Genomic DNA, 27,714 nt, shown 5'->3' with positions numbered 1-27,714 from the left:
GTTGTTGTTGAGATATATTCTCAGGAATGAACATGACTCTTGATGTATATATATATTTTTTTACCCTTTCCGAAAGAATTATCCTAACAGTGAATGAATGGATATACCCTTAAAAAAAAAAGTAAAGTATATTGACATGTAATTTTGTATTTAAACTGTTTCTTGTTAAAGCTTTTTAAATGACTTCTGAGTGTAGTTCATAGTATTTACTATGAAAGCACTTGATGTACTGTCTTCCTTGATATGGCTACAACCCTGTATGGTCCGAAGGGCATGGGTAAGGTAGGGCATTAAGATTTTGAGAAGGGCTTTCTGAAAATTATATGATGTTCACACATCAGAACTCTGCCTAGAACCTGTGACTGTCAGTGGTTACCAATTATACTTCTTTATTTTAGTCAGTTCTGAGAGGTCCTTTCTCTGAGTTGATGTCGAATTCTTTTAACGCCATGAGAATGTAATGGGAATATGTACTAAGAGATTAAGAAATTGGGGGCGGCGTCCTGTACCTTACCACCTGTTTAAAACGTCAGGTATTTGACTCCTGCACTGGTTACATTCCAGTGATGAAACTCAGCTTGTGTTGGAAGTTTGCGTTGCCAGATAACATGATCAAACCTGAGCATGCCTGTAGGGCTGTAGCGTGCGCCCTGTGAATGCTCCTCCTTAAGAAGCCTAATTTCTGCTCTGAGAGGCAGACAGTGTTGAGTCCTGTAAGCAGTTCCCTGATATTTTATTCCTTTTGAGAACAGAGTGCCTGTCGGAGTGTGCATTGAGTATTGAGACCATCAGAAAACCTCACTGATACTTCCCTGTGCAAATGTTCGTGGTGGTGTGGTCAGACATACCCAGTCCTTAACAATGATCATGCCTCTTAGTTTCTGCAAAGATGTAATGATGGCTCTTCTTGTGGTGGTTTGTTAGGGCTCTTAATTTTATGGAATTTACACACACACGGGCTGGGTGATGCTGGGCTCACACCTGCTAGTTGAGTACCCCAGGAGCATTTCATTTGGCTAGCCATTCGTAGTGTGAGGTCTGTTGGTTACCACTTTGTTCTTCAGTCACAGTGGCAGCCGATTTTTTGAGTGCTTGCTCAGAGTTCAGCATTGTACTACTTTTTTGCACAGATCTCATTTAATGTTCGCGATAGTTCATTTTATAGGTGAGAAACCTGAGGCCGAGAGGGGTTAAATTCACAGAGTTGGGATTCAGAAGCAGGTCGGTTTTTAAAAGTGACTTCAGGGGCGCCTGGGTGGCGCAGTCGGTTAAGCGTCCGACTTCAGCCAGGTCACGATCTCGCGGTCCGTGAGTTCGAGCCCCGCGTCAGGCTCTGGGCTGATGGCTCAGAGCCTGGAGCCTGCTTCCGATTCTGTGTCTCCCTCTCTCTCTGCCCCTCCCCCGTTCATGCTCTGTCTCTCTCTGTCCCAAAAATAAATAAAAACGTTGAAAAAAGAAAAAAAAATTTAAAAGTGACTTCAGAGCACCCATGCAGGCTTTACTACTGTATTATTGCTTAAAATAAGAAGGCTGGAGGTGCTTGATATTATCAGCACTTTATTGTCTCCACCTCTGTTTACAGGGCTCTTAGTGGGGGCTAATGTTGTGATTGATTGTGCAAGTGTGGCTTTGTGTATTGTCTCTTTTGCTAGATGGTAAAAGAAAAAAGGTGTTTCCAAACAAAATTCAGAGATTTTCCGAATGGCTAACATTGCTTGTAAACCAGTGCTTGGTTTCTCTTTTGTTCTCCAGAAGCCTCATGAGTATGCTTACTGATTTCTTTACTTTCTGTGTCTTTTCTTTTATAAACCTGTGGTTCAAACTGGGATAAACAGTGTTTTTTTTTTTTTCCCCTCAAAGATTTGAGAACTCACATATTGGGGGGTTTGGGGCAACTAGGAATCCCATTTAATGGGACGATACAGGGAAGAGTACAAAGTCTGTTGTTGGCTGGGGAGGATGCTGGGACCTCCCAAGTCCTGGTTCTCAGTTAGTAGATCTTGAAAGGGATTTTGATCACTAATTCAGAGGTGATTGGATTATGGGATTGACCTATACTAACCAGAACCACAAGAGACTTCTATATGAAAACCAAAATACAGTTTACTAATTTATAAGGAGAAATAATAACTCTCAAGTGGGCAGGATAATTGTGTTCAGTGATCAGCATGCCTGGCTACAGGAGGGAGCCAAGTTCTCATATGAAGTTTGCTTGCTCAGCAAGAGTCTGAGCCAGGGAAGTTACTTAGATGTTTTTAGTGGCTACTGTAATCAGGCTGCTATCTAGCTTGATGCACTCATTGCTTTTATGAGGATAGACTGTGCATCATATGCCCTCTCCCTAAATTTGCCACCTGGGTAATACTGCCTACATCTGACTCCCTGGGTCTCTTTTGCTTTTGTTGGACCAATTCCTGATTCCAGTTATCTTCCTTTAGAATTGTCAAATCTTTTAATCCTCTTATTGCCTAATCTTTCTTTAAAGTAAATTTTGTAAACCTCTGCTGTGATCTGTTCCTTGTTTTTTTTTTTTTTCCTGTCAAAGAACAATTTTATTTCCAAGTTTTTTATGGGGTAAGCAGTAATTCACTTTTCATACAATGGTTGGTTTTAAATTTTTGGTGTTGGATTTAGGTGTGGCTTAAATGAAGGTTTGGCAACTCCTGGTGTTTATGCCAGTGGGTTGGTGAGCCAGTCAGTCTGTTTTAGCCAATACTGTAGATGATACCTCCAGAGGGGTTGCTGTTGCATTTGAAATAACAGATACTCATCGTCACTTTGTTTTATTTTATAATTCAATAGATTATAGCTTCTTTAACTCTGATCAGATTTGAATGGTGAATGTCGTTATTTTAGTTGACTCGAATATCTGACTGCTACTAGTTTTCGGTAAGCTTTATATATCTAAGCCCATCTAATTTTGCAGAAGTTAGTACTTTTTTTTTTTTTTTTTTTTAATGCAGAAGGGCTATGAGACAAAGTAGGGGAAAATGGGAAATGAAAAGCATGTTATTTTTTCCAAAGTCAAAAGTCCTTGGACTGTAGATACTAGAAAAAGGAATGAGAAGTGCTTCTTGAAAACAAACTTTTATTTATTTTTAAACAGATTTTGAATTATTTATTTATTTTAAAAATTTATTTATTTTTGAGAGAGAGAGAGAGGGAGAGAGAGAATCCCAAGTAGGCTCCGCACTGTCAGTACAGAGCCTGATGCAGCGTGGGCTCAAACCCATGAACCGTGAGATCATGAACGGAGCCAAAATTAAGAGTCGGACACTTAGCTGACCAAGCCACCCAGGCGCCTTACTTACTTACTTACTTTATTTAGAAAGCGCGATTGGGGGAGGGCAGGGAGAGAGAGAGCAAGCCAGCAAGCGAGAGAGTATGTTAAGCAGGCTCCCCACTCAGCTCGGAGCCCCGTCTGGGGCTCCATCCCACGACCCTGGGATCGTGACCTGAGCCCAAATCAAGAGTCGGCTCAACCGACTGAGCCACGCAGGCGGGCGCCCCTATTGAAATCAGACTTAAGAAAGGTTTTGAGTCTCAGAACAGCTGTATTCAAATACATTCACAACTGTACGAGTTCCTCTTGCCACCTGACACGTTACCTCAAAATCTCAAGGCCTAAAACAACAGAGTTGTTTACACCTCACAGTTTCCGTGAGCGGGAACTCACGCATGGCTTTGAAAGACCTCTCTTTTGGGGCCCCTCCCAAGCTGCACTCAGGATTGCAGTGGGGGCTGCGGCCATCTCAGAGTTCGACGGGGGACGGGTCTGCTTTTAAGCTCACTCGGGAGATTGATGTCGGGATTAAGTTCCTAACAGGTTGTTGTTCGGAGGGCCTGAGTTCCTAATGAATTGATGGCCCCTGGCCTCTCTTGGGTTTTGCCACGTGGGGCCTCTCTGCAGGGCAGGTCACGGCGTAGCAGCTAGCTTCCTCAAAGTGAGCAAGCAGGAGGGGTCGTCAGTGTTTGTAAGGTAATTTTGAAGCCGACACGCCATTCCTCTTACCACGTGTTGTTCCTCAGGAGCAAGTCACTAGGTCCGGCCCACAGTCAAGGGGAGGGGATCACACAGGGCCGTGAGTACCGGGGGGCAGAGGTCCCAGTCTGATGCTGATGAGCACACAAGTGAGGGGTGGGGATGGGTATGTTGTGGAGGAAAGTGAGAAAGGCTAGGTTTCCGTGTCAGACCCGAGACTCTGAAGAGCTTTGCAGAGTTTGCTTCTGTCTTTGCCCAGGTTGTGCTTGGTGTGGTATTTTAACTTTCTTCCCATTTGGAGAGCACTCTGGCAGCTTGGCTCTATCTCTTTCCCTCCCAGAATCGGTGTGCTAGCACCTTCTTCTCCCACCCCTTTTTTCATGATCTCTTACACACTTGCCCTTTCAGTCCAAGCTGTTTGCATTGATAATGGTTCGTTGACCTCCTCACTACTACTTTGCCAGAGCACGTGGAGTTCTAGGACTTCTTGCGCCGTTCCTAGTCTCTATGTAGGATTTACATTTACACCGATTGCTAATGGAGAAATGGTTGCCTCTTAGTACCTGACAAGGGTCTTGGGGTTTTTGGTGTGTATTCGTTCCTTTGAGACTTGTTGCATCTGTTACTACTTTGAAGTAAAATCTCCACTTTTTAGCACCTTTCTACATGTCTGTTGTGTTGTTTCCTTTTGAGAGAACTTGGCCTGGAACCAGCCTTGCTTACATGTTCACCTGCTTTTGCTGCCTTTGTATGTTATGTTATGACAGCCTGGCAAGCTATAGTGAAAGATGACAGGATTCCAGAAGTCATTTTTGAAGCCTTGAGTTCAAGGGCTGCTGCTTTGTCAGCAGTTTGACAAATTACCCACGGACTGTATTTGCATACGGAGGCTGATATTCAAAGAAGCTTTTCCTTGAGTTCTCAGTAAAGATTTCCATATTTGTGTGGAGAGTGATGAGCGCCATTTTGACTCTTTAAAAAACAAATTATGTTTATTTTTGAGAGAGGGAGAGAGAGAGAGCGAGAGAGCGCGCGCGTGCGCGTGCGCACGAGGGGGGAGGGGCAGAGAGCGAGGGAGACACAGAATCCAAAACAGGCTCCAGGCTATGAGCTGTCAGCACAGAGCCAGATGTGGGGCTTGAACTCATGAACCACAAGATCGTGACATGAGCAGAAGTCAGACGCTTAACCAACTGAGCCACTCAGGTGCCCCTTGGCCATTTTTTTTTTTTTGATGACCTTTGCTCTCTTTCCATCATTATGTGGAAAACATCCACTATTATATGGAAATTAACCAGTAAGTGAGGTGTCCCTTCTGCTTTCATTCTTTCTTGTACGCAAAAGAGCAGTTGACGTAGACTCCTCTGTTTGTTCACACCACCTACAAAATGCAGGAGAAAAATCACAATTTTAGTTGGAAAAGATACAACCAATAGGGAAATATTTGTAATCTTGTGAGAGGCCATTTTTGAGACTAAAAGAAGAAAAATAAGTTTAAAAACAAGAATTCTTGAATTGTGCTTGAGTAGTTCATGTTAATTTTCAGTGTCCTTTCTGTGATTTACAGCTATTTTGCCCTGGCATGATAACACTGAATACATTTATTGAAAACCTGCTGTGTGGTGGGCATTGTGCTAGGCACTCCTCAACAACATCTCTAATCATCACAACCTGAAAATTATTTCCATCATCAATACAGAAAGAATGAGGCCTAGGGCAGTTCAGTTTGTCCCAGGACACGTCAGAGTTGTCTAGTCCATGACTTCCTGACGCCACTGCTTCTGACCCCACTGCTTAGCTCTCCCTTCTGCCCACCCGCCGTTCCCCCCACCCCTGCCCCCATCTCAGATTAACAGACGAGCTCTGTCTGTCCTTGTTTCCCTCAGAGAATGAACCCATGAGGCATTCTAGGCACCGGCTGCTTATAACTGTTCATCTTCAAGTAAACGTAAGCTGACTGAATGCCAGACCAAAATGTGTCTTTTGACACCATCTTGCTAGATTAGAAAATAACAGATTAGGGCCTGAAGAGAAAAGTGTGTGGGATACTGCTTTGACCAGGTTGTAACCCAGGTCTGCCAGGCAGATGTATAGAGACAGAACTGAAATTACGCTGAGAAACCCAGAATCCAGATTTGGAAAGCCGAGATTGATTTCAGTGACGGCAAAATTGAGTTATTCTCCCATTATCGCTGCGGTATGGGTTATAAATTGGAAAGGCAAACCTTTATTATCAAGGAGGAGAGCAAATATTTTGCTTTCTGATTTTTGATTCTGTTCCTCTGAGAACTTCAACTCTCCAGGTGCTTCTTTTATGCTCAAAAGCAGCGATTACTGTCTCAAACTTCTGTCTTTCTTGTCTGACTAGTAGTAGCTGAAATGAAAACATACTTAGAGGAAATAAGGGGGACGTTTTAGTGAGTAAAGCTGATGACCAAAATGAAGAATGATGGAATTCCAGTGGAATTTCACTTTGTAACTGACCCTGGTCGCTAATGCTTTGATCTTGGGCAAAACTGTACTGGTTTTGCTTAAATGGTGCTTTGCATTTCTTTGGTCACAGCCAGTTTAAAGTTCTCATATTGGTTTAGGGCCAGTGATGTATACATTTCTGTGAAGCATGGAGTGTTTTGTGAAGTCACTTTAATGGTATTATTAAGTTTTGTTAAAATCAACTGAGGATAGGAGGTTTTATTTCCCTTCCGGTAATGGGGAAATTGGCTGTTCTGTCTTCCCAAGGTCTTGGAATAGGTTAATGTTGTGGTTGGGAAGATTTTGCTTGTTTTTTCTTTCTGGTGATGAAAATGTTTTGGTTAACACAGTCTTCTGTGCGAAGGAGGTGAGTTTTGCCTCTAGCATTCCATGGCTGGGGTCTGAGTTCATGCCCCAGCTTGAGTAACTTTGTACGGCCAGTTAGTACACATGTAGGCAGAAGTAGTGTGTTAGTAGTTGTAGGTACATTCTTTTTAAAAAGGAGTCTTCTCAGCAAGTATTTAACTAATAGGTCTAATATTACTCCCCTTTCCCCTGCCCCCCGTAAAATCTTGGCATAGGTTAAATGGATAATTCTAGATATTTAAGCTGAGCCTCTATTGTGGTGGGTTGATCTGTGGCCCCTCCTTGCCTTAGGCCTCTCTGTGACTTGTACTGAATATGCAGTAGTGCTCTGACCACAGTCTGTGTAGTCAGAACACTGCGATTAAAGCCCTCCAGAGCACATGAGCATCTGCAGTACCTTGTCTGAAAGAAAGTGTTGACTGCTGTACTTTCATCCTTTATGAATTCTTTAAAAGCATCTATTATTTTTAATTTGCAGCAGCTCTTGCCAGGTAAAAAGTTTTGGGAAACAGATGAATCCAGCAAAGATGGACCAAAAGGAATATTCCTGGGTGATCAATGGCGAGACAGTGCCTGGGGAACATCAGGTAATCTAGATCTAGCATCTGTACTGTGATTTATGCCTGTCTTAGAGCTCCTTTCCTCAGCAATTGGCAAGTCATGAATTTCACATCAGTGACATAAGCATGTCAAGGAATGTCCTGTCCTTTAGTATAATTGCCATGAAGGAGCTTATATGATGTAATTTATTAAAACATAATTAACGCAAAATCAAATCTTCAATATTTTATTGAAGTGCTAGCCACAGGGGAGTGGTCTGTTTGAAATGACCGTAATTTCAGCTATAACTTCTTGTTCTGTACTGCTGTCAACATACTCGGAATTAGAAAATCCATGCCTGCCATTTGAAGTTCATGTTTCTTTTTCCTCCCCTTGCCCCCCTGTGTACTGTGTATGGGATGATCTATTTGTAAATGTGGTTGGGGCCAAATCAAGTTACTGGGCACGGATGCTCTTCTGACAGACTACCCCTGAAGAGGGATGGGGAGGACCTGTAGAGGCACACACTGACAGCAGAAAGAAATAACAGAGGATAGGGAGGAAGAAGACGGAAATCCCAAAAAGCCAACGTGCTGTGTTACAGCGCAATGTAAAAATGGAACCTGGGATGACAGTGAGTCATCAGAAAATATCAAATTATGTTGTTGGTTTTAAAAAGGGCAGTAAAATCACATTTTGTTTCAGTAATATTACTAATAAAATATATTAAAAAGAAATTCTGCTACTTGAAAGGGGTAAACAATTTATCCACTATACCTAGGTAAACCAGTTATGTGAACTGCTGTATTGTTCTGCTGTCCTGGATATATGAGGAGTGTGTTCCGTTTTCCTTAGTTTATGTAGAATTTATACTTAGGGAAAAACACAATAGGAGGTTTTGGCTCACCTGACCATGGCAGGCTTCCTGATTCCCAGTCATTGGTTTATCCACGAGACATCACTCATAATTTGTTTGAGCCTCTGGCTGCACTGTATCATGCTTGTGTATCTTTTTTGTAGATCATTCAGTTTCCCAGCCAATCATGGTGCAGAGAAGACCTGGTCAGAGTTTCCATGTGAACAGTGAGGTCAATTCTGTACTGTCCCCACGGTCGGAGAGTGGGGGACTAGGCGTTAGCATGGTGGAGTATGTGTTGAGCTCATCCCCGGGCGATTCCTGTCTAAGAAAAGGAGGATTTGTAAGTTGGCTTGAGGAACTTGTTCCTATATCTCTCTTTCCCCCCTCCCCTAAAGCAAAACATGCCTGTTTAGTTTCCTTAGATATTCACAGCACTAATTACAGTGTATTTTAAAACACTTTTATTGCAATTCGATGTCTGCAAACACAGTAGGAGATGTACATTGAACTTTTTAAAAACAGAGACATGATGTTTTTTTGGGGGATACATTGATAATAATGTGAGGTAGAACCGAAATCTAGTTCTCAGTTCCTTGGTCTATCAGAAGACATTTTTGGTTTAAAACAGACAGACAGACAAACAAACAAACAAACAAACAAAGTAAAAACAGAAGGAATTAAAATAAGAAAGCTGAAGCCGGGAATAGATCCGAGAGCAGCGATTTGCCAAAACCCAGAAATCTTTAAAGTGGACCAGATATGTAGGACCATTCTTATTTTGCTAGCTAGGCTTTAATTATGGTATGGTCTTTGGCCCTTTTTGAACAGCTTTGCCTCTTGTACCTTGCCTGTCAGGAAGTTAGAATGTCTGTTAGTTCCAGATCTGCACACTTTTGTGGGGGCAGGGGTGGGGGGAGGGGATTGATCATCGTTTGACCTCTGTGATGCTCAGTTGTTGCCAAAGCAGTTCCTCTGTCTATAGCCTCTCCGCTTTACGTCTTAGGCAGTCTTTCTCAAGCATCTTTGGTAGCCTTTCTTTCTCAAAACTGGTTCTTTCTTGTCATCAACTTTCTAGATCTAGAAGTCTTACCTTGAATTTCCATTTGAGTCTTCCTCAAATGTGTTCTGTGACTGGTTTTATATTCCGTGTCACAGCCAGGAAGGTCATGAAAGGCAGCCTGAATCTGTTTTCCCTCCTTTCGTTTTGACTCGACTTGCTTTGTATGTTTTCAGAATCCTTTCTCTGTGAAGTCTTTTTTGGCTAATACTGTTTTTGGCAGTCTTATAAAAGACCTTCTTTTCCCCAAATCCTGTTAATAATTTTGCCTCCATAACGATCTCACTTTACCTTACAGCATCTATGATCAGTATTTTTCTTGCCATATATCTGTTGCTGGGTATCAGAGGCTTGGTCCTCTTTTCCTCATTCCACTTGAAACTTCTTTAGAGTAGTAGGGTATCATTTTTGGTGAAGCTTCCTTATGTGTCAAGTGCAATTCTTCAGTATGTTAGTGGACATGAAATGAATGATTGTTGACGTGGTTGGTGTGAAGAGAACAGGTGACATTTAAAGTACCCAGAATCCACGTGGAGTTAGCTGTATTCTAGGCATGTCAAAGACGATGCTTCAGCTAACATTGACACTTGCCATGTGGCTGGAGCTCTTAATTCTACAGAAAACCCAGAAAAAATGAACTCCTGTAAGAGGATGTTCTGGATTTCTCCCAGCTTCACACCTAGAAATTTGACGTGAGGAATTTAGCCAGAAGAGGATCTTTTATTTTTATAAAAACCCTTAGGATGATGAAGGGACTAAACTGCGGCTTTTGTCTTGGGTCTTGAGTCCTGGTCATTCCAAACCTGACCCGATCGCTTCTGGGTCTTTTGACCTTGCAAAGACATAGGTCAGGTTTATTGGCTTGTGGATCAGGTAGGAAAAGCCTTCTTTATTTGAACCTTCCCAAGAGACTACTTGGGAAAAATAAGATCTACCCTTGGATGTGAGGAATGGGTTTGGGCAAAATGATCGTTTCTTTCTTGTCCCGTGGGAAGGATGGTGTTACTTCTTCTCTTCTTTCACCTATCCGTGGTTCACCTCTTCTTCTGCCCTCACACTTTCCCTGTCTCACGAGCACAGATTTCCCAGGAAGCGTTGCCTGCTAATTTCTGTGTGTAACTTTTATTTAGTTATTTATCGTAGGAGAAAGGTTGGTATTGCACATAGATAAGTTGTTAGTGTGGTGAACTGGATCCTGTATGCCTCCTGCCATAAATTCTCTATCATGTGTGTGCCCAGTTTCTAATTCTTGGGTATTAACCAGGAGGCACATGCCTGGGTTACTGTGAAGTTTGGAAGCAGGTAGAAAAATAATTGGAATCAGGAGACAGATAAAACACTGGGACTGAATTACTGCGATTTTTGCCTGCTTCTCTCTTTTAAGCATTTATTCCCTCCGTTAATCTTATGACAAAGCAGTATCTTCTGCATCATTGTCTTGTGTTGGATTTTGTGAAGGTGGCTTCCGTCTGAGTTGTCTTGAGAGATTGGTAATTTTCAGCCATTGTACAGTATTGTCACCAGAGGAGTTTAAGACCTCAGGATATAGAGGTCAGAAAATTGAACTCTCAGATAATTTACTGAGCCTCTGAGATTTGCATAAAGATAAATAAAACTTCTCCAGATATGTTTCAACTTCTTCTCAGAAAAAACTTACTGTGGGTAATGAAATACTATCCCATATTTGACTTGAGTCAAGGGTGGATACAGAGCACTGATCAGTGACATCAGGCTACCACATTGTGTATCCAATCTCTTGGTGAATGGAGGCCTGAGAAGCAGTGAACTACTTTTATCAACTTCATGACCTGGCTTTGCTCTGCCTGTTTGTTAGATGACATTTGACCAAAGCTCTTGGTAATGGAAACCTGAGTCACTTTTTGGTTGTCATAGAATGCATGCAAATAGGTGAACCCTTTTTCTTTTCTTCTTCTTCTTCTTCTTCTTCTTCTTCTTCTTTTTTTTTTTTTAATTTAGTCTGTCATTGAAAGTGTTGAGTTCAGAGAAGAGCTGCTTTGTAGACAATTATTCTGAGTGGTAGTTGGTGGCTTATGGGTCAGAGTGCTCAGATATTTTTACTTTTTGGGTGACCGGACCTCCAGTAGGTCGTGGGGAGACTCCATTTTAATTCTAAGAGCTGAAAACCTCATCTTCGATGGCATAATAAATGTAGACCTCAAAGCAGGTACCAAGGGGCTATTTCTGGATACTGACAACAGATAACCCAGACTCTGACTAACTTTTTGCCAAGGGTAGTTTAGAACTAAAGTAATCTACTCATTCTACAGTGGTTTTCCACTTTCAGTAAGTTTGTTTCTTGGTTACAGCTTGAATGAAGGTATTTAACTCTTTGTCTAACTTGCCTGAGCTTTCTGAAGTTCATCTTGATTGTACAGATGGACTCAGTTGAGTAGTTTTGGCTTCTGTACTTTCAGGCTGACGGTAAGAATCCCACAGCAGTATTTTATTCTTAGCACCCACTGTAAAATTTTGGTAGTATTCCACATATGAATCAAAAACCAGGGTAGCAGGTTTCAGGATAATAGGGAAACTCAGAATACCAGTTAAGTCAGAGATGAGTCTTTTCATATCCTTTATTTTATTTACCCCTGGAATAAGACGGCCTTCCTCCCCTGCGTCCCCCCAAAAGCATGGTTCAGAGTGGTTACAAAATCATACGTGACTACCGTATTGTGAGGCTACTGTGTGAAATATCCCATCGAAGGACCTCGCTGTTGGCCTTTGAAATACCAGCTGATCTTCAAATAGATTGAAGCCTAGCTAGTCAGCAGAGTGGGTTATAATTTCTACATTTCTGGTTTATGGTGCCTAGGGAAATGAGAAGACTACTTAAACTTCAGTTGAGGTGAAGACCACCTCAACCTTGCAGAAGAAAGATCTTTAGGAAAAAATACCTTGGGCCGGCCTTTCTACTTGTGTGTAGAGACTGGCGGCTTTCTGACCAGGAGGACGTGTGCACGCTCATGGCAGTTCCTTTGGGTCACAAAACTTATAACTGGCTTTTCTAGTCTTCGCTGCATTTGTTTTAGGTAACCAGTGCTACTTAATTGATTTTGTTTAAAAATTGTGTGTAGTGTAAATGCAGTTAGAAGTCAGGGGTTTGAATTTCAACTGAACCTTAATTTTCTCATCTGCAAAATGGAGTAATTAAAAACCCACAAAGTCTCATTTGTATGGATGTGTAATGTATATGAAGATGCTTTGTAAACCTTACAGAATCTTGCTCCACCAAGTCCATGGGCCAGTAGCATTCTCACGACCTGGGAACTTACCCCAGACCTACCCCAGACCTATTGAATCAAAACCTGCTTATTAATTGACAGGATCCTCAGGTGATTTGCATGCACACTAAAGTTTGACAAATGCGTAATTTTCTTGGAGGATTAAATTACCAGGCGGCCATGGATCAAATCCAGAAAGGCAGACACAGAATCTGAAGCAGGCTCTGGGCTCTAAGCTGTCAGCACAGAGCCCGACGCGGGGCTCAAACCCATGAACAGCGAGATCATGAGCTGAGCCGAAGTCGGATGCTTAACCGACTGAGCCACCCAGGCGCCCCTGGTGGAGCCCCTTTAGATTTGAACTTCTCTTGAACAGGAAATCTGCATGCTCTACTATCAATGTCAAGCTTTTAAATACAGACTAGATAAAAAGTTAAAAAACCAGCAACCACCTTTTAGAAAATGGTTTTGTTGTGTTTTCATCTCTGTAATAACAACAAATACCATTCTGCATGGTCAAGATATATGTTCCCCCCCCCCCTCCTGGATCTGGTGGCTACTACGCAGAGAACACTCTTCTTACCTTTTGGCACACCAGGAATTAGGTGATCACATGTGCAGTGTATATTCTGTGTTCCACTGTTTCTAAAGTGTACACCTCCCCACCTTATTCATTTTGAAATTGGAATGCAACTTGAAAATGATAGTATATCACAGTTTAATTGCCAGTATTTCCTTGTTAGCACATAAAATGATGGTATGTTTTATAAATTGATTTGATGAAACGTAGTAGTTGGTGGTGGCTCGATTCTGCATACATATCTCAAGAAAATCCGTGGTACAAAGGGTCTAATGATTAGAGCCGTAAGTTTTTTCCCAGGGGATGGGGAGACATAAGATATCTAGGACTTTTGAAGCTTTGGGAGGTGGGGGTGGATGTGTCTGAAAAAGGCATTGGGAAAAAGATGTGAAAATGGAATAAAGTACTTTGAAGAATTTTTTTTTGAAAGAGTCACACTTTTATGTATTGCCTTATTTAATCATTGAAACAACCATTTGAGGTAGATACTGTTGTCCCTGTGAGTTTATAGATGCAAAAAATGAGGCTTAGAAGGAAAGTGGTAGGGCCTGGATTCAAACTTTGTTCTAATTTCGGATATGCAGAATGCTCTTTTTTGGAAAGAAGGGCGGAACATTACTAATCTCATTGAATGTGACTTGCCCCACGGAGCGTTGTGGTACGATCACTGCAGTAAGAGAAGAAATTAAATTCTCATTTCTCTGACTCATTCAGAATTAATAGGTATTCTCCTGAAATATTCCTCCTGTTATGTGAGGCTTTTGACAAAGCTGAGCCATAAATGGATGGATTCTGATCTGCACGATATAAAGTTCTTCTCTTTGCCTGCTCTTCTGTCAATCCTTTATCTACGAGTGGAACACAGTCTTCCGCCTCTGTGTGGGCGGGGGATCTCTCAGAACCCTTCTTGGCCGCACTCTTGAGAGTTTGATTGGGCTTGGCTACGTGCATTTTGAGCACTCATTGAATCCTATATTTGAATGCTACAGGTTTAAGTTAACATTCATTTAAAGGAAGCCCACAATAAGAGGATGCTATTAATCCTTCTTTGTTGTTTCGTTTATTTAGATAATAGACTTTTTCGGTACTATTATGTGACCAAAAAAGCCAAACAAAAACCCTGCCTTTATGATGCTTATGTTGGACTTAATTACAGTGGTTCTCATTTGTGAGTGCTTATTAGAGTTGCTGGAGGAGAAGCTTTTTATAATACTTGTGGGAGCTTCTGCAGACCAATTAAATCAGAATCTCTGGGTGAGAGCCCAGACACTTGTAAATTTTAAATTGTAAAGAAATTGTGATGTTCAACACTAGCCATACAGCCACTGCACTGTGAAAATGAGTGTCCCTGGGAGGGCTAGATTGGCTATATACTTATATTAGAGTTAAACCGCTTAATTGGGGCATTTAAGAGTTTTAATCTTGATATCATGAATAATGTTACTTAAGAAATACCATCCCAGTGAATAGCTTTTACTAATTATCATAGTACTGTAGTGTAAAATGATTTATACTTCACAGACCTTTTGCATATGCATCATTTTATAACTGCTCTGTTATAATAAAATTATCCCTGTTCTGTAGATGAGAAAATGAAGACTCGGTTTTCATGACCTGTCCAAAGTCCTGTGACCAGTTAAGTGTTAGCAGTCCAGATAGAATGTAGGTTTTGTGCAATCTGAATTAGTCCTTCCTTGCTTCCTTCCGTCCTTCCTTCTTTCCTTCCTTCTTTCCTTCCTTCCTTCCTTCCTTCCTTCCTTCCTTCCTTCCTTCCTTCCTTCCTTCCTTCCTTCCTTCCTTCCTCTGCATTACTTCTTCCTTCTCTTTCCCTTCCCCATCCCCTTCCCCATCCTTTCCTGAGAGAGGGCCTTGCGAGCTGAGGAGAGGGGCAGAGAGAGAAAGAATCTTAAGTAGGCTCCACACTCAGCACAGAGCCCATTGTGGGGCTTGATCCCACGACCCTGGACCATGACCTGAGCCGAAATCAACCTACTGAGGACATTCAACCTACTGAGCCTTCCAGGTGCTCCTGGATTAGGTCTTTCTTAAAGACCATATAGCTATGAATGTACCCTTATCTTAAATATTAATTAAAAATCTCATAAAATGTACCATCCCATTTCTACCCCTGTTTTTCTCTCTCTAGAATGTTTATATTCCTAAGAAAACATTTTTATGATCCTGAACCCTGTATTCTCTTTTAATAGCAGACTTTTGACAAAAAGTCTTCCCACTTGTGCTCTTGGTATCATTCAGAAATCAGACTTGTGAGCCATTTTTATTTAGGGCTATCGTTGATTTACTGAACTTTTTCTCTTGAGTAAACTTTTTTTTTTTTTTAAGTTCATTTATATGTTTTGAGAGAGAACACGAGCAGGGGAGGGGCAGAGGGAGAGGGAGAGAGAAAGAATCCCAAGCAGCCCCCTCGCTGTCCATGTGGAGCCTGATGTGGGGCTTGAACCCAAGATCATGACCTGAGCCAAAACCAAGAGTTGGACGCTTAACTGACTGAGCCACCCAGGTGTTCCTTGAGTAAACTTTTTACTGAAATGTGACCCAAGTGCTAAAAAGCATATAAGTCCTATATGTTCATCTTTATGTGTTTCTATAAAACGAATACACCCAGTGACCATCCAGATCAAGGAATAGAAGCCTCTCTTGGGTCCCCCACCTTCAAATCGAAGGAACCTACTCTTCTGAGGAATTAATAGCCTAATCAGAGCAGAAAACCAGGTATCTATAATTTATATGAATAGACTGTACAGTATTGTTGAGAAATGGCCCATTCTAGGGATTCCTTTGAAAATCTAGCCCTTGGCAATATAATTGAGTAAGTTTAGTATCAGTGACTGTTTTCAGGCCCTGGCAGTTGGCTTAGAGATAGGCCCAACAGCTTCTCAGCAAGCCCTTCTAAAATGTCACTGAGGAAAGAAAATGCAGAGTTGATTTGGTGAGAGCGAATCTCTCGTCACCAGGTTTCTTGCTTGTTGGTGAAACTTGCCACTATTTCTTTATCCCATTTTCTTCCTATTTGGCCACCAGACCTTTGAGCTGCTTGTGAGACATTGGAGCCGAACTGTTCCTTCTGAGCCAGGAACTTGATTTGGAGATTTCTGGAAGATTACTTAGTTGTGTTAGTGGGATCATCCTTCTAATACTCTTGTTATTGGACATTAATGGTGTCACATACAGGTAGAGTTTGTTATCCAGACCGTGTCACTATCTCCTGGACTCTTACGATAAAGACAGTGGGAAGGTCCTTCTTACGGTAGTAGTAGTTCAGTTTTGCAGGACTTTTTGGTCCTTTCAGTTTCCTTCGTCATACTTTTTTTAACTTCTGCCAGGCACTGTATTCAGTACTGGGGATAGGAAAATGAGTACATGGTTTCTGTAGGTTTGACCTTTGCAGTAGGAGGGAGGTATTGTTTCTGGACATTTTGGAAGATGCGTCTTTAGAATCCTGTCGTATTCCCATCCCTTCTTTGGGATCTCCCTGTGGCACTTAATTGGCTGTTGTTCGTTCGCTCCTTTTGAACCTGTAACAGTCTTGCACTTCGAAAATTCTCCCGTGAAAGTCCCATCTCGGTGGCTGCCAAAACTGTAGTTTACCGTCTTGATGCCCCATGAGTATGAAGTTGTATATCCTTTCTATATTCCTTCTTGTGTTCCTTGGTTCACATTAGCCGTGAAATGTTTTTCTGTGTCTTGAACCGAGAATGAATTTGAAAGTAAAATGGGCTCTGGCTGGCAGGTGAAAGCTCTAAGAATGTCGGGATTCGTGAGTTATCCTCTCTGGGCCAGAGTTCTCCAGGAACTCGCCTGAGAGCGTGTGTGTATTTTGCATTCGTGGGTCTTGCCTGTTCACAACGGAGCGTCTGCTGCTCCGGCCTCCATTATTGACACCCCCCCCCCCCCCCAAAATGTGGTTGTGATGACTGGAAATGCTGTAAAGCAGCTCCTCTTTTTCTCATTGGCTCTTGCCTTTTGCCAGGAGCTTTAATTTGGGCCAGGTGTATTTGTTTCTTCCTTTGACTAGAAGTCGGCGGTGAGGACAACAAGCAAGGTTGCCTCTCCAGTTTTATAAAAGTAAAGGTTACTTACCGTTCGGTAAGATTCTGCAAAGCTCTGTGAACCATGTCAAGTCACTCTACCAAATCTTCATTTCCTTTTGGAAATCAAGGCACATTTGCTTTCTATGTCCTGGTCTTAATTTAGGATTGTTGATAAGAGGAGACAGACTTAATTCCCTTAGAAGATAAGGCATCGGTGTGCGTGGCACCAAGACAGTTCTTTTAGGTCCAGTCTTCCAGTCTTTGTAGCTTGAAACACTTCAGAGGTCAAGTGTGCTGCACCAGCGATCCAGCTGAAGGTGCTCCCTCATAGTCTCATAATCTGCTATGGGACAGGCAGAGGGTGAGACAACAGATGAGCACTTCTCAGAGTACTTTCTTTTGGTGAAAGACTTTCACACTTAGATTGAACATGTTTTGAAGGATTAAAACAAAAAAATGAAGTGAAGGATGATTGGTGAATTATCGATGCAGTAAGCCCTGAGAACTATTGTGGAGCGGAGGGGGTAGTGGTGCACATTGATTGGCAGGGCACATGTCTCCAGTTGAAGGGTAAGGTGATTGAATTGGACTGATGTCAGACTACACTTAGCACAGTTTTCAGAATCGAGGGAGTGTACACAGGCAGTGGCATAGCAGGAAATTCTTTTCATAGGCTCAACACCTTCTAACTAGACTGTGAGCCTCCACACCTGGGGCTTATTAGGAGTCATCCTGTTATATGGAATTAGAATTGGAAGTCGAGAAGTGGGACCAAGAGATGTAAAATTGTGGCTGGGCTTTGGGTAGAAGAGAGAAAACGGGATGGTGGGGCACTGGGTATGGTAAGACCGTTCTAAACTCTGTAACATAATTGTATGTCTGTCTCCCCCATTTGGCAAGACTTTCTGCAGTGTTCCTGCCTCTATGTTGTCTGTTAATTAGATTGTACTGTCTTGAAAGGGCCCGGACACTATCCTGTTGTAATTAGCATCTAGTGTAGTCTGGTGTCCACAGTGGTTGCCCGCTATTATTAGTTGATGATGATTAGTGAAGCTGAAGCTATTTTTTAAACAGGGCCCAAGGGATGCAGACAGTGATGAAAACGACAAAGGTGAAAAGAAGAACAAGGGTACCTTTGATGGAGATAAGCTAGGAGATTTGAAGGAGGAGGGTGATGTGATGGACAAGACCAATGGTTTACCAGTGCAGAATGGGATTGACGCAGACGTCAAAGATTTTAGGTTTGTATGTTTTACACTTCTGATTTTTGAATGGGGGCTGTGGGCTTTTGATTAGCTTTATTTTGATTTTAGTTTTCTTTTTCCTTCCTTAACTGTCCTTTTTGAGAATTGGGTCTAGTGTAGGCCATACCACAAAGATTCTAAATTTACTGGTAAAGTGGAACTTTTAAGAGCTGTCAATGCCTGGTGCTTTGCCAGAACAGCTTTTTTGCATTCGCATAGGACTCTATTATTTGCAGAATGATTCTATACTTATCATTGCAGTGGTTCACAAATAACAAAATCACCTGGGCGGGGGCAGGGGGTGGTGGTGGTGGTGGGTTCCTTGGGACTTTCCCCAAGTTTCTCCCAAATCACTATCTTGGGAGTAACCGTGGTCACTAATGGAAGTGTGTCCTAGCTCTCTGGCTTGTTAGTGTGGAGGGAAGCAGTTGAGAACTTAGGCATTTAGATCATTTGAGACTCATAAGCTCCCTTTGAGGTAGGTGGGTCAGTATCATCTCCCTCATTTTGAAGACCCAGAGATGTAGCTTATATGACTTGTTCTTAATTGTATCCCTTCCATGGATGCCTCTCATTCCATCTCTGGTCATGACTGATTTGTAGGTTTTACCCTGTAATTTAATGTACACGCTATTCAGATAATATTGTGTATCTGTCTTGTACATTTGGCAGTATTCTTCACTTACATAGGTAACCTTTAGTGGTGGTGTATCCTTTTCAAAATCCTTAGTGATTGATGTACAGGTAGAGAATTTAATTTTGAATAACTTTAGTGTTAGTCTAAAGCTAATGTATGTGTGTCTAAATACACACACATCTATCTCTGATCCTAATTTCTACCACAGCCAGAATTAAAATTCATTTTGGACCATCGTTTGTAGAACACAGTTCAGTTGTTTAGTATTCCTAATCTAATTTTTTAATCTTGCGAGTGTAAAGAGTTATAGTCTTTGGAGGAAATTTGAGGCACAGAGTAATAACCACTTACCTAAGGTCTTTCGGGTGAAGTGGATAGCCTTTCTCTCCTGATTCTCAGGCAGCCTGTAGCAAGGTTTGGTATAGTTGACTTCTGGCCGGGTGGTGGTAGGGCATGTGCGTGAGAGGGAATACACAGTAGCTTTAATTTGTACCAGCTAGAGGGTTTCTTTTAGGGATGAAGGGCACAGAATGTACTCACTGGCTATGCTCCCCTTACTAGAATGTAATATTGTTTTATATTAGTCTGATTCAGAATAACACAGTCCTCGATCCTCTTCTATAGGGAGATTATGTATCCTGGGCCACCCAAGACACTACTCGTTTATACCACGTCTGGAATATTTACTAATAGTGCCCTTTTCTTGCTCTTAGGAGTATCCTGGTTTGGATGATAAATTATACCCTCGTATTACTTATAATTCTTAGAATTGTCTCCTCAGCAGGGGCATATCCTAGATAACGAATTTATCGTGTACTGTTTTGTAATGGTTTGCTTCTTCTGGTTGCTTAGAAGGGGAAAATGGGAGACAGTCTTAGCACTGATGAGTAGTACCCAGATAATGCTTAAAATTTTTTTTCACCTATAAAAAAGTTTTTTTAAATAGAATCGTTCTCATTTATGGAATTTCCCCCTAGAAGCTACTTTTTCCGTTGGGTCTCTGTTTAAAGAGTAGGTGTTGTTTTGGGGGGGGCATGGTTCACTACCCACATTTTGGATCTTGTTTTCATGGATGCCACAGGTAGCGTTTTTTTCCAGTTCATTCATTATTCCTTAAATCTGGGCCCTTTGGTTAAAGGGATTGTAAATTCTTAGTGGTTAATGTGGATTTACGGGGTGGGTTGTGGTGGGAAGAGACAAGGAATAGAAGGGTCGTTTTATGGGATATGACACGTAAATACCGTAAAGTGTCTCTGGTTGTTTTGTAGAAATAGTGTTAAGTGCTATTGACAGTAAACTGCTCAAGGACCTTGTCCTTAAACTTGGGTTGCTGTAGTGTCCCTCCCCGCTCAAAATAAGGTTTAATGCCCTTTACTTTCTCTGTTTAGCCGTACCCCTGGTAATTGCCAGAACTCTGCTAATGAAGTGGATCTTCTGGGTCCAAACCAGAATGGTTCTGAGGGCTTAGCCCAGCTGACCAGCACCAATGGTGCCAAGCCTGTGGAGGATTTCTCCAACATGGAGTCCCAGAGTGTCCCTTTGGACCCCATGGAACATGTGGGCATGGAGCCTCTGCAGTTTGATTATTCAGGCACGCAGGTACCTGTGGACTCAGCAGCAGCAACTGTGGGACTTTTTGACTACAATTCTCAACAACAGGTACTGTGTGTGTCTCTGTCACTCTCTCTACTCCCCTCCAGCCAGCGCGTGATTCACGTGACTTAAGAATGGGGCGGGGTGGGGGGGTGGGGGGGGTGGGAGGAGGGTGGCATTATTTCAGGCTACCGATAGGCAGCACTCCTTACCCCGACGGTGACGTGGGCGCACAAAAGCCTCTGTATCTTCCCCGCAAGAAGCCGATTCCCATGCTGAGATTATTGGCGAGAGATCACTCTGCTCCACATGTCCTTCCTTTGGCTCCTCTGTCCCACCAGGGCCCGGCGGTGAGGTGGTGGCGCCTCTCGTGACACAACCCTCTCGGATGTTGAAACTAGTCTCTCTGAAGATTAATGTAACTGTGATGCCGTTGGTTTGTTTTGTTTTTAAAATAGTGAACTCTGTTACCTGCTGCTGGCAGGAGTCCACTGCCAGGTCATCTTATTAGTCATGTCTTTTAATTAAGTGAGCAACTATAGATGACAGACATACCTGCTGCCGTTCACCAGAGTTTAAAATAGGATTGGGGGAAAACACAAATCACTCAATGTAAAATCTACAGTGAAATGACTTGGCTCTTTCTTTTCTTCATAATTCCTTAGAAAATACTGTATGTGTGCCTTGTGGGTTTGAGCGCACGGTGTGACTAACTCTGGGGTTTACTGATCCTTCTGTTCAATTCAAAAACAAAAAGCCACTAACTGTCTAAATTATAAAAGGGGGTGCGTGGCTTCCCCATCTTGTCAGGTACCACAAGTTCTCTCTTGTGGGTGGAAGCACTTTGACGGGCCATGAATTTCTGATATTCATTAGTTTTGGACTGGAGCATAAATACAAACCTCTAGGCTTGACAGGTTAAATTTACATTTCGAAGTTTAGAAATTCTACATCTGTAGGGGAAATTGGCTTATGTATGTGGTCTTTGGAGATCAGTGTATCATACTGTCCCTTTGTTATTGTCACAAATAGTTGATTTTAAATGAATTTTGATTGATAGACAACTGGATAATAAAGTTAACCATATGAAGTTTACAAAAGGAAATCCCTTTACGGGATGATGTGATACATGCGCTCTGCTCGTATCAGATGGAACTATTGGGTTTAATTAACACACTCTTTTTTCCGGAGAGAGTGAGCTGTTAAGTGTCCACCACTCTCCCAGTGGTTCCCAATAAATATGCCACCTCTTCGTAAGAATGACTTTTTGTGCTTTTTCTCTTCTTTCACTCTTTGACCCTTTCACAGTGGCTCCTCAAAACAGCCGTTTTGAGTGAAGCCAGAAATTGCTGAATTCAGGTGCTGAAGGTAGATTAGACTTAAAATCTGTGCCACATCAGCAAATGTAGGGGGACACTGCTACCACATAGACCTCAGCTGGCTCAGCTTAGGAGAGGAGTGTGGTAGTTCCGTGTCTAAATTGAGGTTTGTGAGTGTAAGCTGCTTCTAATCAGAGTTCTTTAACTTGTTATGTTAAGAAGTTTTATCTGAATCTTCCTTTTACTCTTGTCTTCTTTGGTCTGAACTTCCCCAGCAACCGTTACAACTCTGGCCAGTTTTGGTGCTTAGCTTCCCATTCCCCATCTAATTCAGTCTGACCCTCTGCTTGTGAAGGAAAATCTGATGCTCTTTGATTTAATTGTTTTTTGCGTCATAATCAGAGTTGGGATTCTCTTTCGATGTATTGATCTCTGGTTTCGAACTAATTTGACCGATGTTTTAAGAGGCTGGATAATTATTAGAACTTGAATAGATGATGTCCGTTTGCAAACTTCTAAGCAGTTAACATGATTCCATTAAAGATAGCACCCACTCAGATTTATGAAACCTGGGATGCCTTTACACTTCCCATTTCAGTAATTTTGAAAGTGAACGTTACTGTTTTGAAAATGAAACTGTTGTTGGCTTTTGGCTTCCCGTGCACGTCTTGGTTGAGGCAACATAGAGGCATTGTTCCATAGGTGAACCACCATCATGTGATGTGGTCATGGTTGTTTTATCCCACAGGCCCACAGTTCCTACTTTTCTGCATAGATTCTTTTACACAGCCTTGTAGCGGGCGCCCTAATAGCATGCCCTGGAACTGTTGGGCCAAGACTCCTCTATTTTCAAGACCCTTACCCTCCTCCAAATGTCTCCTGCATAGAGGCAGGAGGAGCTGTTAAGAAGATAGGATCTCTTTTCTGCTGGAAATTGGTGTTTGGTCTTCGATTTTATCCCTCCAATATTTCTTTTTTTTTTTTTTAATTTTTTAACATTTATTTATTTTTGAGAGACAGAGTGAGCAGGGGAGGGGCAGAGAGAGAGAGAGAGAGAGAGAGAGAGAGAGAGAGAGAGAGAGACACACTGAATCTGAAGCAGGCTCTAGGCTCCGAGCTGTCAGCACAGAGCCCGATGCGGGGCTCGAACCCACGAACCGTGAGATCATGACCTGAGCTGAAGTCAGATGCTTAACCGACTGAGCCACCCAGGCGCCCCGAATATTTCTTACTCTTACTTTCCATTACATTTCATTCCTGTTTCCCTTTCTGCTAATTTATTTTTATTTATTCTTAAAAATTGTTAGTTTATTTTTGTTAGAGAACAAGCAGAGGAGGGGCAGAGAGAGAGAGAGAGAGAGAGAGAGAGGGAGACACAGAATCTGAAGGTGGCTCTGAGCTGTGAGTGCAAAGCCCACTGTGGGGCTTGAACCCACAAACTGTAAGATCATGACCTGAACCAAAGTTGGAGGCTCAACTGACTGAGCCTCCCAGGCGCCCCTCCACAAATTTAAATTGTTGTCATTCTTGAAGGTCCAGTGCTGCTAACTTTCTTGGTTTCCAGATCAGTAAGTTGTATTGTCTGTCTCCTTTGAACTCCGTGGTGCTCTGTGCTTCCCTGAAGAAAAAGAATCACGATGTTCTGCCTTGTGCTATGATTTCTTGTTTCATAGTCCTTGCTAGGTTGTAAACTCCTTGAAGATAAGCCCTGGGTCTTGTTCTTCTGTGTCTTCTGATTGGCTTTAGCAGACCAGGTTTTCAGGAAACTTCTCTCATATCCCTATTATAGTGTCTCAGAATATCCCCCATATTAAATATACTTCCCCAAACTAAAATCTGGAACTAGCCTTCTCAGAGATCTGGAGGCCTCTCTTTGAGGCCCTGCTTGTATTCTAATAAGCGAGTCCTTTAGATCTAGCCCACTAAGCTTGTGCCTCATGTACATAACTAGACCTGTATCATACCTAGGAAATGACCTCCTTTTTAGGGTCACAGCCCTCTGTTGCCATCTGATCAGAAAACGTACGTAATTCTTCTGCAGTCTAGTTTTGTGGATAACTTCAGGGAGATCGCAGATTTGTGGATTGTGGATTATGACTTTCTTTTCTCGTTTTTTTTGTTCTCGCTTGTAGTGGAGCATATCTTTCATGAATGAGATGGGCTCCCCCCACCCACAGCTCTCCATTTAGTTGTTGTGACTCATTTGGTCATTTAAATAGTGCAGGGAAGTACTCGATGACAAGTCTAGGTCATGCCCATGTCCTAGAAGCTTAGACAAGGGAGAGCATACTCTATTCTGGGGAAGGAAGAACTTACGGAAGAGGTAGATCTTGAGCTGTACCTTGCAAGACTTGTTTATATCAGGAAAAGAATGAAAATTCCATGGGAGGAAATAGTAAAACATAAAGGCTTAATACTAGAAATTAACAGGTACGTGTTTAGTAGATAATGTAGTCATCCAAGGAGGTGGGTGAAGCTGAAAAAAAGTGACTTGTGAGATTGCATAGTGTTGTGTCCTCTTACCTGCTTTGCTGTGCTGCCTTATTGACAACGACAAGACATTTCTAAGAAGGAGTGACTTAATTATCACGGTTTAGTTTTTTGTGTTGAGTGTTGGTTCAGTAGCAGTTTTAGACCTTTTACCCGTATTAACCTTAATTATTGACGATTGTGTCCTTCTAGGAAGCTGGGTTCTGCTTGTAGTGAACAGAGCTGGTGCTCATAGTGAGACCATGATACGTGGAACCATGTGGGGCAGTTGAGGAACTATACATGCTAAATTGGTTGGTCAGGAATGCTGTCAGACCAGGGGAGGGCTCCATGGAGATCAAGGTTGTGTACCCCTAACTTGAAAGGTGCGGTGTGTATTGCCGTAATTAAAAGAGCAGAGGTATGGAGACGAGATGGGTGTGGTGTGGTCATAGGCTGCCAACAGGAGAAGGTATACTTACGGGGAACAGCAGATGGGTGGTTCGTTTGGCGAGTCCAGGTCTCAGAGGCCTTGAGAACCAGGCCTGAGTCCCAGACAATATTGATGATTGTGAGGTTTGAACCAGAGATCTGCTGTAATACATGTTTTTCCACACATTCTGCTCTTTTATGTTGACTTTCTTAAATGGGGATCACAGGCTGTCTTTAGTTTTGAGTTCCTTTATTTGTGATTTTGTGATGGGATCTGGCTTGGAAATTGACAAAATAAACAATTCCTTCTTGTGTCCTATTTTCTTTTATTCCCGACTTGGATTTGGTGTGTAAATTGGTTTCATAAAACTGTTAGTATCAGCTTCGATGGAGATACATAGTAGAGAACAGCCTGAAGATATAGGAAAGGTAATTTTCATTCAGTTCATTACACACTTAATGGTACGTAGGGGTACTTTGGATAGTTAAGTTACTTGTCTAGTCATTGTAAATCATAAACTTAACCTGAGGTTTATTCAGAGCAAGTATTCCTTTTTTTGTGCCATGAACCCCTTAGCAGTTAGATGAGATCTGTGGGCTGAATTGTGTGAGTGATATGTAGTATAGATAGGTTTACAAAGGAACCAGTGATACAGAAATAGTTACAGAAATATTTAACAAATTCAAGATGTATCTGCTTTATCATACGATGCATGCGGCAGAAATATGTACTAGTTTTCATGATGAGAGTGAACGCAGCTGTGAGATATCTAGTGGTCGTAAAGGAGCATGAAACGTATTTGACTTCTGTTGATGATGAAGTCACACAAGTGTATTGCTCATGTTAATATGGTTTGTTGCCTGTGGTCATAATTGAAGGACATGGTAAATTTCATGAACATGAGGATAATTTTACCTATACCAAGTACAGAGATCTGGGACTTAAGTACCCCTAATGTAGGGTGGTTTGAAATGTTCATTGATATCTCTGGAATATTCTCCCTTTTTCCCCCATCACTTTTCCCTCATTGTCTTCTCTTTAATCCTATGTGAACAATCAACATAACCAGTGACCAGTTAATTGTAATGTGTTCGTACCATTTTGTGTTATGATACTTGAGCGAACTTGTTTATTTTAATGAAGAGCCATACAAGTATTTATATTTCCCTAAGTTTATTTTAGAAACTTACTGCTAGGTTTCATTATATTTTAATGCTGTGTAGCAGAAACCAAAGCCAGGATCACATCATTATAGATCAGCCAGATTAATTGCTGATGTTCTTTATTTAGAATTCAGTTAATCTAAAAATAGCCTAATGCAGTATGTTTTACAAAATTGTATACTGATGTGCTAAAACCCTTAACCTGTTAAGCATGAATTTTACTTTAAAAGTGTTTAATTTCTGTCCAAATGTGTATTTAAATTTCTAGTGAGTTGACATACAGTGCAATATTGGGTTCAGGAGTAAAATTTAGTGAGTCATCACTTCCTTAGAACACCCAGTGCTCCATACGTCGCCCTCCTTAGTACTCATCACCCATTTAGCCCACCCCCCACCCCCTTCCCTCCAGCAACCTCCAGTTTGTTTTCTACCATGAAGAGTCTCTTGTGGTTTGCTTCCTGGTAAGCATGAATTTCAGCAAAGAAACCATACTCTGAAAATCATATTTGAAGTACAGATTTGTTCCTTCACAGCCCTAGGCGCAAGGGGGAGGAAGCTGGCACGCATTGCTTTTAGAAGTGCCATAGTGATTAGATGTCATCTTCTGAAGCCAAGTTTGTGCATAGTTTTCATACAGGTCTTTAATATTCTCAGCTTTCCTTTCAGTTCACAAGTGAGGAAGACTATTTTTCATTGTTGTGTGTAGTCCCTGGTAAACGCTGCCTTTCGCTGGCATGCTGACCGTTGAAGCTTGCCTTTATACTTTGCTGAAATTTTATATGAGTTTTCTCGAAAGATACTTACTGACTTGGTGGAAGGACGTTTTGTTTTTTCCACCTTGTTTAGAGATTATTTTGGACTCCGATTTTTCATCTGCTGAGGAAATGTGAAGAAGGTTTTCTTAAAAAATTCAGCAGCATATGTAGTTGTTTAACCAGAAGTCATTGTCGATCATCGTTGTTGTTCAGATAACCTGGTTGAAAATGGGCTCTGATCTGCAAGCTTTGGACGGTAGCAGACTTTCACATATTTTATGTACTACAGCCTGGCTCCCGTGATAAACCTCTTTTCTTAAAAGAGAAATAGTCCCACCGTTGATGTAACAGCTTCCGTGTTTGGAATCTCCTTTCTCTGTGAACGCTTACAACCGCCCCATGGGGTAGAGCAAGCATTAGGTTTTTACAGGGAAGAAAATTAAGACCTCACGAGGCTGAGTTGCTGAAGGTCACGAGACCACAAGCCATGCGAACATCTCTGTCCTGGTGTGTAGCTCTGGGCTGTGTCGTTCCTGGATCCAGTACTGGAAACACAAAGCCTTTTGACCCGTGGGCTTGCCTCACCTTCCCATTCTGTGCATGCGTGGTTTTCTCTGCATGGAGTCTATGCTAACGTATTCTTCGACAACAAGGCAAAAAAGGTTTTTCTTCACCTTTGTGAGCTGTTGACAGCAGTTGGTGCTCATGAGCTCAGTGGGATTTTGACTTCTGCATTCACTCTGAAGAGTCTTGACCTGTGCTTTCCTCGTCCTGGGCTGCCCTGTCGGGAGGAGGAGCTGTACGAGGTGCCTCACAGAAGGGGTGTCTGTATGGGGGTGCTCTTGCCATTCGTCAGAGAGAACATACATCAAGGACTGTTCCAAGTGCGTTACACGTGTTAATTTTAATACTTGCAGCAACCTTATGATTTAGATGTGTCTTCGTTGTCCC

At 42.0% G+C, this 27,714-nt stretch overlaps 1 protein-coding gene across 27 annotated transcripts in view; it reads left to right on the top strand.

The window, feature by feature from the left end:
• Positions 1 to 27,714, top strand: part of PUM1 (pumilio RNA binding family member 1) — a 134,930-nt gene that overhangs the window by 53,472 nt on the left and 53,744 nt on the right. For 11 of the 27 annotated variants that reach the window (XM_043574312.1, XM_043574316.1, XM_043574326.1 and 8 more), the window contains exons 4-7: positions 7,299 to 7,407; positions 8,381 to 8,559; positions 18,225 to 18,391; positions 20,420 to 20,690. The exons of 4 other annotated variants lie outside the window; for them this stretch is intronic. In XM_043574312.1, the coding sequence (XP_043430247.1) occupies positions 7,299 to 7,407; positions 8,381 to 8,559; positions 18,225 to 18,391; positions 20,420 to 20,690 (726 nt within the window). The remainder of the gene's footprint in view (positions 1 to 7,298; positions 7,408 to 8,380; positions 8,560 to 18,224; positions 18,392 to 20,419; positions 20,691 to 27,714) is intronic. 12 more of the 27 variants (XM_043574327.1, XM_043574329.1, XM_043574328.1 and 9 more) reach the window with 3 other exon arrangements.

This window comes from Prionailurus bengalensis, chromosome C1 (assembly GCF_016509475.1).
Source record: "Prionailurus bengalensis isolate Pbe53 chromosome C1, Fcat_Pben_1.1_paternal_pri, whole genome shotgun sequence".
NCBI classification, from domain to species: Eukaryota; Metazoa; Chordata; class Mammalia; order Carnivora; family Felidae; genus Prionailurus; species Prionailurus bengalensis.
The sequence above is the reverse complement of the archived record's forward strand: the minus strand, read 5'-3'. Positions and strand labels throughout refer to the sequence as shown.